At 43.6% G+C, this 16,786-nt stretch overlaps 1 protein-coding gene across 4 annotated transcripts in view; it reads left to right on the forward strand.

Annotated features, from left to right (window-relative positions):
* The window catches only part of NEDD9 (neural precursor cell expressed, developmentally down-regulated 9), a 300,840-nt gene that overhangs the window by 180,542 nt on the left and 103,512 nt on the right, over positions 1–16,786 (forward strand). For all 4 annotated transcript variants that reach the window (XM_049715606.1, XM_049715605.1, XM_033434908.2 and 1 more), the window contains one exon: positions 9,306–9,493. In XM_049715606.1, coding sequence (XP_049571563.1) covers positions 9,482–9,493 — 12 coding nt within the window. In that variant the 5' untranslated portion in view covers positions 9,306–9,481. The remainder of the gene's footprint in view (positions 1–9,305; positions 9,494–16,786) is intronic.

Raw genomic sequence — 16,786 nt, forward strand, 5'->3', positions numbered from 1 at the left:
CCAGGGCTCCAACCCGTGTCCCCTGCATTAGCAGGCAGATTCTCAACCACTGCGCCACCAGGGAAGCCCCCTGTATTTTATTTTTACAAGAGATAAATAAACTGACACCAAGCATTGTAAATGGATGGCCACAACAAAAGCAACAGTGATTGCAATTACCAAACACGAAACACACTCACACTATGTCATAATATTGACATTCAGTCCAGTAATCCTCAACTGTAACACCTCCTTTACTTTGCAGTGAAAATTGATTTATATATTTTTTGCCTTTGAGTCCTTGTGGGATGTTTTTTTTTTTATTCAAACAGAAAGTCACAAAAATTATAATCATCCTCATCAGTTCACTCAGTCCCATGTAATTAATTTTTTTTTCATCTTGATCTTTTGTTAGCACTTTTATGAATTCATCAGTTTTCCATTAGAGTTCTGAAGGGCAGCACCACTTTTAAAGGAAACAGAGGGCTGTATTAGGAAAGGCACTGGAAAACTTCTGGGGTCCAGGCAGTATTCTATAACTTGACCTAGGGGGGTTTACAGTTACAATAATTTATTAAGCTCTACATTTGTTTTATACAGCTTTCTGTACGTGTGTTATATTTCACAATAAAGAATTAATGAAATCTCTATATATTCTATTCCTGGTGCTGCAGTTTATGGGATCCCCACAGACAAATCAGCTCAGAGTGGTTGCACTTAAGCTCAGACACCTTGGGCCGTTAAAATGCCTCAAGGTGTGAAGACCTAAGGGGGAAGTGGACAGATGCTGGAAACACAATAACTCTCACGGCTGGTTCTCTCCACTGTCCAGACCGAGATCCTTGAGTGGCATGGACAGATTTAGGCAGAACGATGAGTCATGGGCCTGTGTCCTCCTGCCTAGCCACTGCAAGTGCCTCAGAGGGAAATTCCTTTTCCTCCCTCTTAAATAAGATTACAGATACTGTGTTTATCAAACCGAAATTATAGGAGGCTGTTCCTATCCTAGCAGAAGTGAAAGAAGACCAACTCCCAATTATCCTCTGTTTGGAAAGCAGTTCTAGGAAGACTTCTCTCCATCAAGGCAGCTGGATGGGTTAATTACACAGTTTGCTGAGCTTCTACTGTGTCCTAGACGCAACCCTTATTTTTCAGCTCCACATTTTAAAACATTCATTTAGTTTTTATTTTTTTCATTCTTGATAGGAAAAACATTTTCCTTTTACAAAGATTCAGATTTCTGATTCTCAAAAAGATTTCCAAGTGCCCCACATGGTTTAAGTATCAGGATTTTTCTAAGAATATATATTTCTTTTTTTTTTTTTTTCATTTTAACATCTTTATTGGAGTATAATTGCTTTACAATGGTATGTTACTTTCAGCTTCACAGCAAAATGAATCAGTTATATATATACATATGTTCCCATATCTCTTCCCTCTTGCGTCTCCCTCCCTCCCACCCTCCCTATCCCACCCCTCCAGGCGGTCACAAAGCACCGAGCTGATCTCCCTGTGCTATGCGGCTGCTTCCCACTAGCTATCTACCTTACGTTTGGTAGTGTATATATGTCCATGCCTCTCTCTCACTTTGTCACAGCTTACCCTTCCCCCTCCCCATATCCTCAAGTCCATTCTCTAGTAAGTCTGTGTCTTTATTCCTGTTTCACCCCTAGGTTTTTCATGACATTTTTTCCCTTAAATTCCATATATATGTGTTAGCATACGGTATTTGTCTCTCTCTTTCTGACTTACTTCACTCTGTATGACAGACTCTAGGTCTGTCCACCTCATTACAAATAGCTCAATTTCGTTTCTTTTTATAGCTGAGTAATATTGCATTGTATATATGTGCCACATCTTCTTTATCCATTCATCCGATGATGGACACTTAGGTTGTTTCCATCTCTGGGCTATTGTAAATAGAGCTGCAATGAACATTTTGGTACATGACTCTTTTTGAATTATGGTTTTCTCAGGGTATATGCCCAGTAGTGGGATTGCTGGGTCATACGGTAGTTCTATTTGTAGTTTTTTAAGGAAACTCCATACTGTTCTCCACAGTGGCTGTATCAATTTACATTCCCACCAACAGTGTAAGAGGGTTCCCTTTTCTCCACACCCTCTCCAGCATTTATTGTTTCTAGATTTTTTGATGATGGCCATTCTGACTGGTGTGAGATGATATCTCATTGTAGTTTTGATTTGCATTTCTCTAATGATTAGTGATGTTGAGCATTCTTTCATGTGTTTGTTGGCAGTCTGTATATCTTCTTCGGAGAAATGTCTATTTAGGTCTTCTGCCCATTTTTGGATTGGGTTGTTTCTTTTTTTGTTATTAAGCTGCATGAGCTGCTTATAAATTTTGGAGATTAATCCTTTGTCAGTTGCTTCATTTGCAAATATTTTCTCCCAATCTGGGGGTTGTCTTTTTGGCTTGTTTATGGTTTCCTTTGCTGCACAAAAGCTTTTAAGTTTCATTAGGCCCCATTTGTTTATTTTTGTTTTTATTTCCATTTCTCTAGGAGGTGGGTCAAAAAAGGACCTTGCTGTGATTTATGTCATAGAGTGTCCTGCCTGTGTTTTCCTCTAAGAGTTTGATAGTTTCTGGCCTTAGATTTAGGTCTTTAATCCATTTTGAGCTTATTTTTGTGTATGGTGTTAGGGAGTGATCTAATCTCATACTTTTACATGTAGCTGTCCAGTTTTCCCAGCACCACTTATTGAAGAGGCTGTCCTTTCTCCACTGTACATTCCTGCCTCCTTTATCAAAGATAAGGTGACCATATGTGCGTGAGTTTATCTCTGGGCTTTCTATCTTGTTCCATTGATCTATATTTCTGTTTTTGTGCCAGTACCATACTGTCTTGATTACTGTAGCGTCGTAGTATAGTCTGAAGACAGGAAGCCTGATTTCTCCAGCTCCGTTTTTCGTTCTCAAGATTGCTTTGGCTATTCGGGGTCTTTTGTGTTTCCATACAAATTGCGAAATTTTTTGTTCTAGTTCTGTGAAAAATGCCACTGGTAGTTTGATAGGGATTGCATTGAATCTGTAGATTGCTTTGGGTAGTAGAGTCATTTTCACAATGTTGATTCTTCCAATCCAGGAACATGGTATATCTCTCCATCTATTTGTATCATCTTTAATTTCTTTCATCAGTGTCTTATAATTTTCTGCATACAGGTCTTTTGTCTCCTTAGGTAGGTTTATTCCTAGATATTTTATTCTTTTTGTTGCAATGGTAAATGGGAGTGTTTTCTTGATTTCACTTTCAGATTTTTCATCCTTAGTGTATAGGAATGCCAGAGATTTCTGTGCATTAATTTTGTATCCTGCTACTTTACCAAATTCATTGATTAGCTCTAGTAGTTTTCTGGTAGCATCTTTAGGATTCTCTATGTATAGTATCATGTCATCTGCAAGGAGTGACAGCTTTACTTCTTCTTTTCCGATTTGGATTCCTTTTATTTCCTTTTCTTCTCTGATTGCTGTGGCTAAAACTTCCAAAACTATGTTGAATAAGAGTGGTGAGGTGGGCAACCTTGTCTTGTTCCTGATCTTAGTGGAAGTGCTTTCAGTTTTTCACCATTGAGGACGATGTTGGCTGTGGGTTTGTCATATATGGCCTTTATTATGTTGAGGAAAGTTCCCTCTATGCCTACTTTCTGCAGGGTTTTTATCATAAATGGGTGTTGAATTTTGTCAAAAGCTTTCTCTGCATCTATTGAGATGATCATATGGTTTTTCTCCTTCAGTTTGTTAATATGGTGTATCACGTTGATTGATTTGCGTATATTGAAGAATCCTTGCATTCCTGGAATAAACCCCACTTGATCATGGTGTATGATCCGTTTAATGTGCTGTTGGATTCTGTTTGCTAGTATTTTGTTGAGGATGTTTGCATCTATGTTCATCAGTGATATTGGCCTGTACTTTTCTTTCTTTGTGACATCCTTGTCTGGTTTTGGTATCAGGGTGATGGTGGCCTCGTAGAATGAGTTGGGGAGTGTTCCTCCCTCTGCTATATTTTGGAAGAGTTTGAGAAGGATAGGTGATAGCTCTTCTCTAAATGTTTGATAGAATTCGCCTGTGAAGCCATCTGGTCCTGGGCTTTTGCTTGTTGGAAGATTTTTAGGAAGATTTTTAGTCACAGTTTCAATTTCAGTGCTTGTGACTGGTCTGTTCATATTTTCTATTTCTTCCTGATTCAGTCTTGGCAGGTTGTGCCTTTCTAAGAATTTGTCCATTTCTTCCAGGTTGTCCATTTTATTGGCATAGAGTTGCTTGTAGTAATCTCTCATGATCTTTTGTATTTCTGCAGTGTCAGTTGTTACTTCTCCTTTTTCATTTCTAATTCTATTGATTTGAGTCTTCTCCCTTTTTTTCTTGATGAGTCTGGCTAATGGTTTATCAATTTTGTTTATCCTTTCAAAGAACCAGCTTTTAGTTTTATTGATCTTTGCTATCGTTTCCTTCATTTCTTTTTCATTTATTTCTGATCTGATTTTTATGATTTCTTTCCTTCTGCTAACTTTGGGGTTTTTTTGTTCTTCTTTCTCTAATTGCTTTAGGTGCAAGGTTAGCTTGTTTATTCGAGATGTTTCCTGTTTCTTAAGGTAGGATTGTATTTCTATAAACTTCCCTCTTAGAACTGCTTTTGCTGCATCCCATAGATTTTGAGTTGTCGTGTCTCCATTGTCATTTGTTTCTAGGTATTTTTTGATTTCCTCTTTGATTTCTTCAGTGATCACTTCGTTATTAAGTAGTGTATTGTTTAGCCTCCATGTGTTTGTATTTTTTACAGATCTTTTCCTGTAATTGATATCTAGTCTCATAGCATTGTGGTTGGAAAAGATACTTGATACAGTTTCAATTTTCTTAAATTTACCAAGGCTTGATTTGTGACCCAAGATATGATCTATCCTGGAGAATGTTCCATGAGCACTTGAGAAAAATGTGTATTCTGTTGTTTTTGGATGGAATGTCCTAAAAATATCAATGAAGTCCATCTTGTTTAATGTATCATTTAAAGCTTGTGTTTCCTTATTTATTTTCATTTTGGATGATCTGTCCATTGGTGAAAGTGGGGTGTTCAAGTCCCCTACTATGAATCTGTTACTGTCGATTTCCCCTTTTATGGCTGTTAGTATTTGCCTTATATATTGAGGTGCTCCTATGTTGGGTGCATAAATATTTACAATTGTTATATCTTCTTCTTGGATCGATCTCTTGATCATTATGTAGTGTCCTTCTTTGTCTCTTCTAATAGTCTTTATTTTAAAGTCTATTTTGTCTGATATGAGAACTGCTACTCCAGCTTTCTTTTGGTTTCCATTTGCATGGAATCCCTTTTTCCATCCCCTTACTTTCAGTCTGTATGTGTCTCTAGGTCTGAAGTGGGTCTCTTGTAGACAGCATATATATGGGTCTTGTTTTTGTATCGATTCAGCCAATCTGTGTCTTTTGGTGGGAGCATTTAGTCCATTTACATTTAAGGTAATTATCGATATGTATGTTCCCATTTTCTTAATTGTTTGGGGTTCGTTATTGTAGGTCTTCTCCTTCTTTTGTGTTTCTTGCCTAGAGAAGTTCCTTTAGCAGTTGTTGTAGAGCTGGTTTGGTGGTGCTGAACTCTCTCAGCTTTTGCTTGTCTGTAAAGGTTTTAATTTCTCCATCAAATCTGAATGAGATCCTTGCTGGGTAGAGTAATCTTGGTTGCAGGTTTTTCTCCTTCATCACTTTCAATATGTCCTGCCACTCCCTTCTGGCTTGTAGAGTTTCTGCTGAAAGATCAGCTGTTAACCTTATGGGGATTCCCTTGTGTGTTATTTGTTGTTTTTCCCTTGCTGCTTTTAATATGCTTTCTTTGTATTTAATTTTTGACAGTTTGATTAATATGTGTCTTGGCGTATTTCTCCTTGGATTTATCCTGTATGGGACTCTCTGTGCTTCCTGGACTTGATTAACTATTTCCTTTCCCATATTAGGGAAGTTTTCAACTATAATCTCTTCAAATATTTTCTCAGTCCCTTTCTTTTTCTCTTCTTCTTCTGGAACCCCTATAATTCGAATGTTGGTGCGTTTAATGTTGTCCCAGAGGTCTCTGAGACTGTCCTCAGTTCTTTTCATTCTTTTTTCTTTATTCTGCTCTGCATTAGTTATTTCCACTATTTTATCTTCCAGGTCACTTATCCGTTCTTCTGCCTCAGTTATTCTGCTATTGATCCCATCTAGAGTATTTTTCATTTCATTTATTGTGTTATTCATCATTGTTTGTTTCATCTTTAGTTCTTCTAGGTCCTTGTTAAATGTTCCTTGCATTTTGTCTATTCTATTTCCAAGATTTTGGATCATCTTTACTATCATTATTCTGAATTCTTTTTCAGGTAGGCTGCCTATTTTCTCTTCATTTGTTAGATCTGGTGGGTTTTTATCTTGCTCCTTCGTCTGCTGTGTGTTTTTCTGTCTTTTCATTTTGCTTATCTTACTGTGTTTGGGGTCTCCTTTTTGCAGGCTGAAGGTTCGTAGTTCCTGTTGTTTTTAGTGTCTGTCCCCAGTGGCTAAGGTTGGTTCAGTGGGTTGTGTAGGCTTCCTGGTGGAGGGTACTAGTGCCTGTGTTCTGGTGGATGAGGCTGGATCTTGTCTTTCTAGTGGGCAGGTCCACGTCTGGTGGTGTGTTTTGGGGTGTCTGTGGACCTATTATGATTTTGGGCAGCCTCTCTGCTAATGGGTGTGGTTGTGTTTCTGTTTTGCTAGTTGTTTGGCCTAGGGTGTCCAGCACTGTAGCTTGCTGGTCGTTGAGTGAAGCTGGGTGCTGGCGTTGAGATGGAGATCTCTGGGAGATTTTCGCCGTTTGATATTATGTGCAGCTGGGAGGCCTCTTGTGGACCAGTGTCCTGAAGTTGGCTCTCCCACCTCAGAGGCACAGCACTAACTCCTGGCTGCAGCACCAAGAGCCTTTCATCCACACGGCTCCTTAATTTGGGATGATTGGTTGTCTATTCATGTATTCCACAGATGCAGGGTTCATCAAGTTGATTGTGGAACTTTAATCCGCTGCTTCTGAGGCTGCTGGGAGAGATTTCCCTTTCTCTTCTTTGTTCTCACAGCTCCCAGGGGCTCAGCTTTGGATTTGGCCCCGCCTGTGTGTGTAGGTCGCTGGAGGGCGTCTGTTCTTCGCTCAGACAGGACAGGGTTAAAGGAGCCGCTGATTCGGGGGCTCTGGCTCACTCAGGCCTGGGGGGAGGGAGGGGCACTGCGTGCGGGGCGGGCCTGCGGCGGCAGAGGCCGGCGTGACGTTGCGCCAGCCTGAGGCGCGCCGTGCGTTCTCCCGGGGGAGTTGCCCCTGGATCCCGGGACCCTGGCAGTGGCGGGCTGCACAGGCTCCCCGGAAGGGGGTTGTGGATAGTGACCTGTGTTCGCACACAGGCTCCTTGGTGGCGGCAGAAGCAGCCTTAGCGTCTCATGCCCGTCTCTGGGCTCCGCACTTTTAGCCGCGGCTCGCGCCCGTCTCTGGAGCTCCTTTAAGCAGCGCTCTCAATCCCCTCTCCTCGCGCACCAGGAAATAAAGAGGGAAGAAAAAGTCTCTTGCCTCTTGGGCAGCTCCAGACTTTCCCCGGACTCCCTCCCGGCCAGCCATGGCGCACTAACCCCCTTCAGGCTGTGTTCACGCCGCCAGTCCTCTCCCTGCCTCAGACCGAAGCCCGAGCCTCAGCTCGCAGCCCCGCCCGCCCCGGCGGGTGAGCAGACAAGCCTCTCGGGCTGGTGAGTGCCGGTCGGCCCTGACCCTCTGTGCGGGAATCTCCCCGCTTTGCTCTCCGCACCGCTGTTGCTGTGCTCTCCTCCGCGGCACCGAAGCTCCCCCACTCCGCCACCCGCCGTCTCCGCCCGCGAAGGGGCTTCCTAGTGTGTGGACACTTTTCCTCCTTCACAGCTCCCTCCCGCTGGTGCAGGACCCGTCCCTATCCTTTTGTCTCTGTTTATTTTTTTCTTTTGCCCTAACCAGTTACGTGGGGGGTTTCTTGCCTTTTGGGAGGTCTGAGGTCTTTTGCCAGCGTTCAGTAGGTGTTCTGTAGGAGTTGTTCCACGTGTAGATGTATTTCTGGTGTATCTGTGGGGAGGAAGGTGATCTCCGCGTCTTACTCTTCCGCCATCTTCCCGGAAGTCCTCTAAGAATATATATTTCAACTACGGTCCGTAAAGATACACACCTCATCCCAAAACTGAACCTTATGGCTGAGAGATGATGAAGGGGAAGTGAAAAACTGGCCAGTACTAACCAACCAAAAGCCCAGGCAATATTTTTTCCCAAAAAATCTAATTTCTGAGCTTTGCATCTAAGCTGTTTAAAGGCCACATTGCCAAAGTGCCAGTTTTCCTCATTTTTGGGAAACAAGAAAAGCGTATGGCTCCAGGGAGCTTCACAAACTGCTGCTGAGAAGTGGAGCCAGGCACATTTGGTGGCTTCAAGATTATCAAAGTAGCAACATATTAGGTGAGTTTAAAGGAGGATGATGAGGCAGTGGGGTGGAGGGGTAGGAAAACAAGTTAAATCAATAGAAGGACTAACGTTGTAGATTACAGACAGTGAAAGATCACTCATTTCTACCATTTTGCCCCAGTAAGAAACACCTGACAGACATCTACCCATCACTTAAGACTCCACCCAAAGTTTACCTTCTCCCTCCTTCGAACCTTCACCAGACCCACTTAGTATTCTGCCAGAGTTGCTGTAACGTTTTACAGGACTGTACTGTTTGGTTTGCCTTCCTAGACTGTGGGCTCCTTGAGGACGGGACCATACTTTATGCATCTTCAAAGTTCCAGCTAATGCATAGTATGAGCTCCACAAATGTTATCCTTGGCTGCATGAATAACTGATGGCTTCCATTAATATAGATTTGGCTTTTCCAGCTGCTATGATGCCACCCTTAAGTGATGAAAAGCATCTCAGCCTCTGCCAGTTTACCCACTGTTTTTTGTTTGTTTGTTTGTTTTGTTTACAGGCTGCGTTGGGTCTTCATTGCTGCGCGTGGGCTTTCTCTAGTTGCGGCGAGCGGAGGCTGCTCTGTGGTGCGCGGGCTTCTCATTGCGGTGGCTTCTCTTGTTGGGGAGCATGGGTTCTAGGCGCACGGACTTCAGTAGTTGTGGCTCGCGGGCTCTAGAGCGCAGGCTCAGTAGTTGTGGCTCACGGGCTTAGTTGCTCTGCGACATGTGGGATCTCCCTGGACTAGGGTTCAAACTCATGTCCCCTGCATTGGCAGGCGGATTCTTAACCACTACACCACCAGGGAAGTCCCTACCCACTGTTTTTAACTTCTCTTTTCAGGCTCAGGAAGCTGTGGATTCCTTAATGTCATACACTGGCCTGAGAACATCGTGTATTCCTTAAGCAGAGTTATGAGAAAGAAGAACCTGGTCAGCCGACTCAAACACTGGAATTGTCCTTTTCAAGACCCAGAGCTCCAACATTCCTTGGCGTAACAGACAGAAGCACCTGGGAAAATGTGGGCAAGGGTGAGTAGTGATGAAAACACCAGGCATTTCGTGTGCGTCTCTTTCGTCCAACTCAACTCAGACAAATTCCTTTGAAACAGTAATACAAATGGCATTCCTTTCCCACCCAGGACTGCAACTAACACTTGAAATTGAAAGGTTGATTTTAGGCCACCAGATTTTGCTCTGTTAGGTGAATCTTTTTACATGGGGATGCTGATGCCCACGGGAAATCCTCTTCCATTCAGAAATCTCAGGGGAAGCAGTCTTGTGGGATAGAGGTAGAATGTTCCAGCTAGTGTAACTAGTGCCCAGGTCTGGAGGTTACAGTTCTGAACTTCCAACGCTGATCACCTAGGTTACCGATTAGCCAGTTCTCTGGTGCCTCCTTTCTCTGTCTGCCAGTCATCTCTGAACCATTCCTTTTCCGCTCAGCCATTCCCCAAGAAAACCACCTTGGCCTGGGGTGGAGGTTAGGGTTAATTTAAAAGAGTCAACTCTCCTATCGGACCAAGGTTTCCTAAAGGTTTCATGGAAGCTAAGTAGGAGAAGTGATGTGTAATTGCACCTATTAATTGCCTTCTATTGGAGACGGGCGGCGGGGCCTCGCGCGGTGACCTTGGGAGCAGAACTGGCTTTAGCCTCTCTCCTATGTGAGTGTGAGCCACTTCCTGGAAGCTTTTGAAACTCTGTTTTCAAATTTATAAAATGGTGATAGAAGGATTGTCTTGAGGATGAAATGAGAAAGTGCACATAAAGTAACTTGTACTCAACAGAAAGAAAGTTAATTCCCTTATGTGTTGTGATCAGTAATCCGTTGTGTGTGTCACGTGGAGAACTAACCACCAACATAAATCAGAAAGCACCAGGCAGCCCCGTCAATCCAAACAGGGCCCTATTTCATTTACAGAGAAAGGCTGTAAGTTACGCAAAATGACAAATGTTTTCTTAAAACATTTTGGTAAGTAATAAAAGGATTTTCCTGGAAGCCTTTAAAAACCAGTAAGATTGTCATATCACTGTAGTGTTTTAAAGTAATGATCCCTTAAAAATTCCTCCTAGTCTTAGGATTCTATGACAAAACTCTGTCACAGAATTGGACATTTTGAGGCTTCAACCAAACCAAAGTATGAATTCAAACTGGAGCAGATTACGTTTATTTGTGATTCCTCAAGTCATTCAGTGTGAATATTAACTTCTTTTTTTTTTTAACATCTTTATTGGAGTATAATTGCTTTACAATGGTTTGTTAGTTTCCGCTTTATAACGAAGTGAATCAGTTATACATATACATATGTTCCCATATCTCTTCCCTCTTGCGTCTCCCTCCCTCCCACCCTCCCTATCCCACCCCTCTAGGTGGTCACAAATCACCGAGCTGATCTCCCTGTGCTATGTGGCTGCTTCCCACTAGCTATCTACCTTACGTTTGGTAGTGTATATATGTCCATGCCTCTCTCTCGCTTTGTCACAGTTTACCCTTCCCCCTCCCCATAGCCTCAAGTCCGTTCTCTAGTAGGTCTGTGTCTTTATTCCTGTCTTACCCCTAGGTTCTTCATGACATTTTTTTTTCTTAAATTCCATATATATGTGTTAGCATACGGTATTTGTCTTTCTCTTTCTGACTTACTTCACTCTATATGACAGACTCTAGGTCCATCCACCTCACTACAAATAACTCAGTTTCGTTTCTTTTTATGGCTGAGTAATATTCCATTGTATATATGTGCCACATCTTCTTTATCCATTCATCTGTTGATGGACACTTAGGTTGCTTCCATGTCCTGCCTGTTGTAAATAGAGCTGCAGTGAACATTATGGTACATGACTCTTTTTGAATTATGGTTTTCTCAGGGTATATGCCCAGTAGTGGGATTGCTGGGTCGTATGGTAGTTCTATTTTTAGTTTTTTAAGGAACCTCCATACTGTTCTCCATAGTGGCTGTACCAATTCACATTCTCACCAGCAGTGCAAGAGTGTTCCCTTTTCTCCACACCCTCTCCAGCATTTATTGTTTGTAGATTTTTTGATGATGGCCATTCTGACTGGTGTGAGATGATATCTCATTGTAGTTTTGATTTGCATTTCTCTAATGATTAGTGATGTTGAGCATTCTTTCATGTGTTTGTTGGCAGTCTGTATATCTTCTTTGGAGAAACAAGTATCACCTCTTCTCATTTTTTTATACCTACTCAGCCAGTTTTACTAAACTGAGAAAAAAACAGAGGAAGGAAAGAAGGAAGGAAGGAAGGAAGGAAGAGGGAGAGAGAGAGGGAGAGCGAGGGAGGGGAGATAGCATTCTCTAAAGCAAGTCAGTATTTCATTTCATTTGAGTCCCTGCAGTGAATATTAGCTCCGTGGTATTTCAAATACATGTTGCTTCTCAACTTTTGGTGCCCTAGACCTGAAAACCGGACAGTCCTACCTCCTGGAATCCTCAATTTGCTTTGGAATTATCTATGTTCAGAGTCCAAGGGTCCTTTAAGATCATTAATTCCGTCCCTTCTGGGTAGTGTTTCCCTCTAGTCCATACACACGCACACGTACATGTAACTGTATACTAGACTACGTAGAATGTAACTATTGGACAATTGCTAGTATCTCCTATTAAAAAGGAGTATTTATTCCCAGTTGTCAGCGCTTCCTAAGGCTATATTCCTACTGCTGTTTGTGGGGCAGGGTGCTGGTTAAACATATGGCCGTGAAGCCATACTGCCAGATTTGAATCCCAGCCCTGCCACTGACAGTAGTAGGACAGGTTACTTAACCTCTCTGTGCCTCAGTTTCTTCATCTATAAAATGGGGGTGAGAATAGCACCTACCTTGAGGGGATGTTTTGGTGATGAAGTATGTAAATAGCTTAAGAGTTGTGTTTGGCACAAACCAAGCCCTCCAATGAGACCTGGAGCTCCAGAGCACAGAAGAAAAAACAGTCTCTGCAGCTAAAGGAAACCACTAGAGGGGGAAGATGGGGGAAGCAGAGAGTAAGGAAAGGCCTGGAGAGAGAATGGGCCTTTAAGAGTCGACCTTAGGCTGACGTGGCTGTTCTCCTGAGACCCCTCGGGCTGCGGTTTTCTGGTTCTAGGAGAAGCAATGGAGACACCGTGAGTCCATGGCCAGAAACATCGTTTGGGGAAACCTGTGCTCCATTCATAGATACTCTTAAAAGAAAGCCCCTTACAAAAAAATCTCCGCAAATAACAGCAAGCCCTGAGGTAACCATGAAAATGTCAAGCCCTGAGGAGAAAGTGGAGAACACAGGCCCCACCTGGAGGGCCACCTGGAGGGCCAGCTGAGGGTCGCCAGCGGACGACCTTCTTCCGCCGTACAGCGGGAATCGGCACATGTGAAGGCAGCTGGTCCGGCCCGCAGACCCACGGTGCACTCCCACCTCGGTAGCCTGATGCCAGCCATAATGGGGGTGTTTACACCACAGGAATCTGCAGCTTCTTTTTGTTTCATTTTTAGAAAGCTGGTAGTTAAACGTTCCCTGATGCACTGCTGGGGAAGATACAAAGGCTGGCTTGGAAAAACTGAAAGAAAAATGTCTTAAACTGCAAAGCATTTTCTTTGGCATTCCTTAGTCTTCCCCTCTGTACGAAGGCAGGAAGCTGGCAGTGGACATGGTCTGTTAGGGAGTACCTAAAGAAGAAAAGCCACGCTGACCCCTTGCTTCACAGAGGGCCAGAAAAGTGCTGACTGACGGAACTTGAAAATGGCGTCCTTTTCCCACGAAATATAAGTTCACTCCAGGCCCGACACAGGTGTCACACGGAGGACTTACAGGCTTCTGATGACTGTCCTAAAAGGGAAATGCAACGAAATGCGGTCGTTCACATACTCCTCTTACACCGATTTAAAAATATGATTATTTCGGACTTCCCTGGTGGCGCAGTGGTTGAGAGTCCGCCTGCCGATGCAGGGGACACGGGTTCGTGCCCCGGTCCGGGAAGATCCCACATGCCGCGGAGCGGCTGGGCCCGTGAGCCATGGCCGCTGAGCCTGCGCGTCCGGAGCCTGTGCTCCGCAACGGGAGAGGCCACAACAGTGAGAGGCCCGCGTACCGCAAAAAAAAAAAAGATTATTTCGACATATTTTAGAGAATATGAAAACTGTCTACTGAGACTTATTACCTTACCTCCTTGCATCTAAAAGACCGTTTAACCTGTTCAGATTTCTGGGTGTTCCTTGAGCGTAAAGATGGAAGAATAGGGACGGAAACGAAGAAGCGCCTCGAAATCTGCCTTTATGAGTCTGCTGGGGCCGCCATTACAGAGCTCTGCAGCCCAGGGGATGCGACAGGACTGTATGTTCTCACCGTTCTGAAGGCAGAAAGTCCAGGGTCAAGCTGTCAGCAGGTGTGGTTTCTTCTCAGGCCTCGCTCCTTGGCCGGTAGTTGGCTGTCTTCTCCCCGTGTCCTCACACGGTCTCCCCTCTGTGTGTGCCTGTGTCCTGATCTCTTCTTATAAGGACACCAGTCTTATTGGAGTAGCATCCACTCTAACGACCTCATTTAATCTGAATCACCTCTTTAAAGACCTTATCTCCAGACACAGTCACATTCTGAGATATGGGGAGTTGGGACTTCAACCTATGAATTTGGAGGGGGACATGAGCCCATTAATTGACTAAACATAAGCATTATTTATCCACAGGACAAATTTGATTTAACAACCTCACAGGTCGAGTTCCCAGAGAAGCAAACTCTGGAAAGATGGAGACTGGTGTGCAAGGGGTTACAGGGAGTGCTCTCAGGAACACATACGAGCAGCAAAGGAAGCAGGATTAAGCAGAGGGAGAGCTGGACCGCAGTGCCGTCACAATAGAGGCCCCGGCTCATCACACAGACCCTCTGGGGTGGCCCTTCAGACTTGTCCGGAACCAAGGCAAAGGGGTCGACTAGTCACAGGACGTGGGCTGCCCCAGGGAGGAGGCATGACCTGCCTGAGAGGCTGCCTTCAGTTGAGGACGATCTCAGGAGGGCTCGGAGAGCTGCCAGTGGCCGAGTCTTCAGACGTTGACAGAATGATGGCTCGGTCTCAAGTGGGGCTTCTGGTCAGTGCACTGCAGTGTCCACAGCCATACACGTGAACAGAAGTTCCCTAAGTGCATGGAAGAATTTACCATCATCTTCTTAAGAAATTTCTCATTAGGTCTCTAAGTAGGTTAAAAGGTGACCTATTCTGAACCCTAAAACATTGAGCCCAATTCTGGACACGTAGAGGAAGCCGAGCAGGATGGTGAGTGAGTGAGTGGCTTAGTGGGAAAAGGATGGATGCTCTTTGGAGCCAGAAAGATCTGGGTTCAAATCTCTGCCCCACTATTTACTAACATTTCTTACCCTCTCTCAACCTCCGATTTCTCCTCTGCAAAATGAGGGTAATAATGCCAACTTTGTTAGACTGTTGAAAGATTTAAATAAAAAATGTATACTTAGAGCGTGTAGCATAATGTTTCATACAAAGAAGTCATCCAAAAAGCATTTGCCCCCTTCCCTTCCTTTCAGCAGATAGTTAGTCGGTGACAACTGGTTACAAGCCAGAAAGAGAGGTTTGATCTCCTAACTTGAAGGAGGATGTTTCTCAAATTCTGGTGTGACCTAAAGGTGCCTGAGGATACTTCTTTCCGCTGTCCTGACTGTCACCAGTTCTGTCAATGTGGAAATACACATCACATCACAAAGACCTCTCCCCCTTGCATAAATACCAAGTCTATTCCAAAACTAAAACATGCATAAATTATGTCAGTTATACAATCAAACCAATTCTCCTTTTCAAGATGTAGTTTTATTGAGGTATAAATCACTACTATAAGGCAATTTGGTGCAGACAGGAATTTTATTGGGGGACGCGGATCCCCTGAGCTTGTCTGGAAAATGGGAAGCATATTCCAAGATGAAGTGTCCTGCAGGTGTAAGAGTCGCTGTGCCTGCAAAGAAACATGCCTGGTCAGAGATTTAACTTTCTCATCTAAATCAAGTCAAATTGAGCTCCCCTGGATGGGATTGCTGAAGGTTTACTGCATTTGATTATGGATCTCAGAGCCCAGAGGCACTGCAGAAATTACACTGTCAAAGAAACACCTGACTTAGGTCCAGAAAGTAAACAGGAGCCGGAACACAGAAAGTGACCCCTGAGCTTGGACCAGGTTTCTTATCCCTACCAGACGTTTCCCCTGATTTAACACGGGGCCACGTGATTTCCCACTGTCTTCTGTGGCTTTCTTTTCCCATAGAGAGGTCCCATTTATTCGAAAATATGAAGCTTTGGGGGTTTCTTGAAAATGGTACTTTCGCTCAGTAAAAATAAGATGAAAACGCTATCTGTGGGAATCCATTCTGAAAAGAGATTAGACTAAGAACATGGGAAGAACAGTCTGTTTTCCCCAAATGATCAGTAGCCACCCAGACCTAATCACTTTCCATAGGACAAAAAAAAAAAGTTCTAGAAGAACACAACAAAAATATCACAATCACTAAGAAGTCTGAGGTGACTCTATATTCACCATCTCCACACAAACATCACGAGTGTGGGAATCAGTGAGCTTTTTGTCCTTAGCCCTATTCTGAGTTCTCTTATTGATGAAGGAGGTTTCTGTCGTCATTTTCCCACAATCGTCCTTTATTCTCTTTTTAAAAATATTTCTCCGGGTTTGACCAGGGCCTTGTAACACACACAGAGTCACCGTTACACCATAAAGAACCATGCATCCCCTATGCTTTAAGTATTATCCACAGCCCTCTCTGTCTTTTCACTGGCTCTTTGAGAGAAGCATCCTTGAGAATGACATCCAAGGAAACAGTAGGTTTACATCTAGTGCGTCCCTCCCATGTTCACATCTCTTTCTGCCTCTGTCCTATACTTGCCATTCCTCAGACACAACAGAGCTGGAAGAACACACTAGTCAGCGTAGCGTTGCAGTGAGCTGCTGTAACAAGTAAACCCTGTAATTTTGGTGGTTTAGCACAATACAGTTCAGCCCTCACTCCTGTGATTGTCCGTGGCTTTCTTGGGCAGCTAGCTCTCTTCAGGAATCTGGGTTTTCCACCATGTGGCCCTAACATCTCAGGGTCTCTCCCTTCCAGCAGCTTAGATAAGAAGAGAGACGGTGTGGGACCTTTTAGGGAGCAGGCCGGGAAAGTGGAGTAAATTGTTTCTACCAGCATGCTACTGGCCCAAAGAAGGCTGAGAATTAAGAAGTGCAAAGATGATAGTAGTGTTTGCCTCAGAGAGTCCTTAAATGCCCCTTGCTTTCAATCCTTTCAAGTTTTTTTTCAGTTGAGGCAACGAAGACCCAGAGAACATAAGCTACAC

Source organism: Orcinus orca, chromosome 10, assembly GCF_937001465.1.
Source record: "Orcinus orca chromosome 10, mOrcOrc1.1, whole genome shotgun sequence".
NCBI classification, from domain to species: Eukaryota; Metazoa; Chordata; class Mammalia; order Artiodactyla; family Delphinidae; genus Orcinus; species Orcinus orca.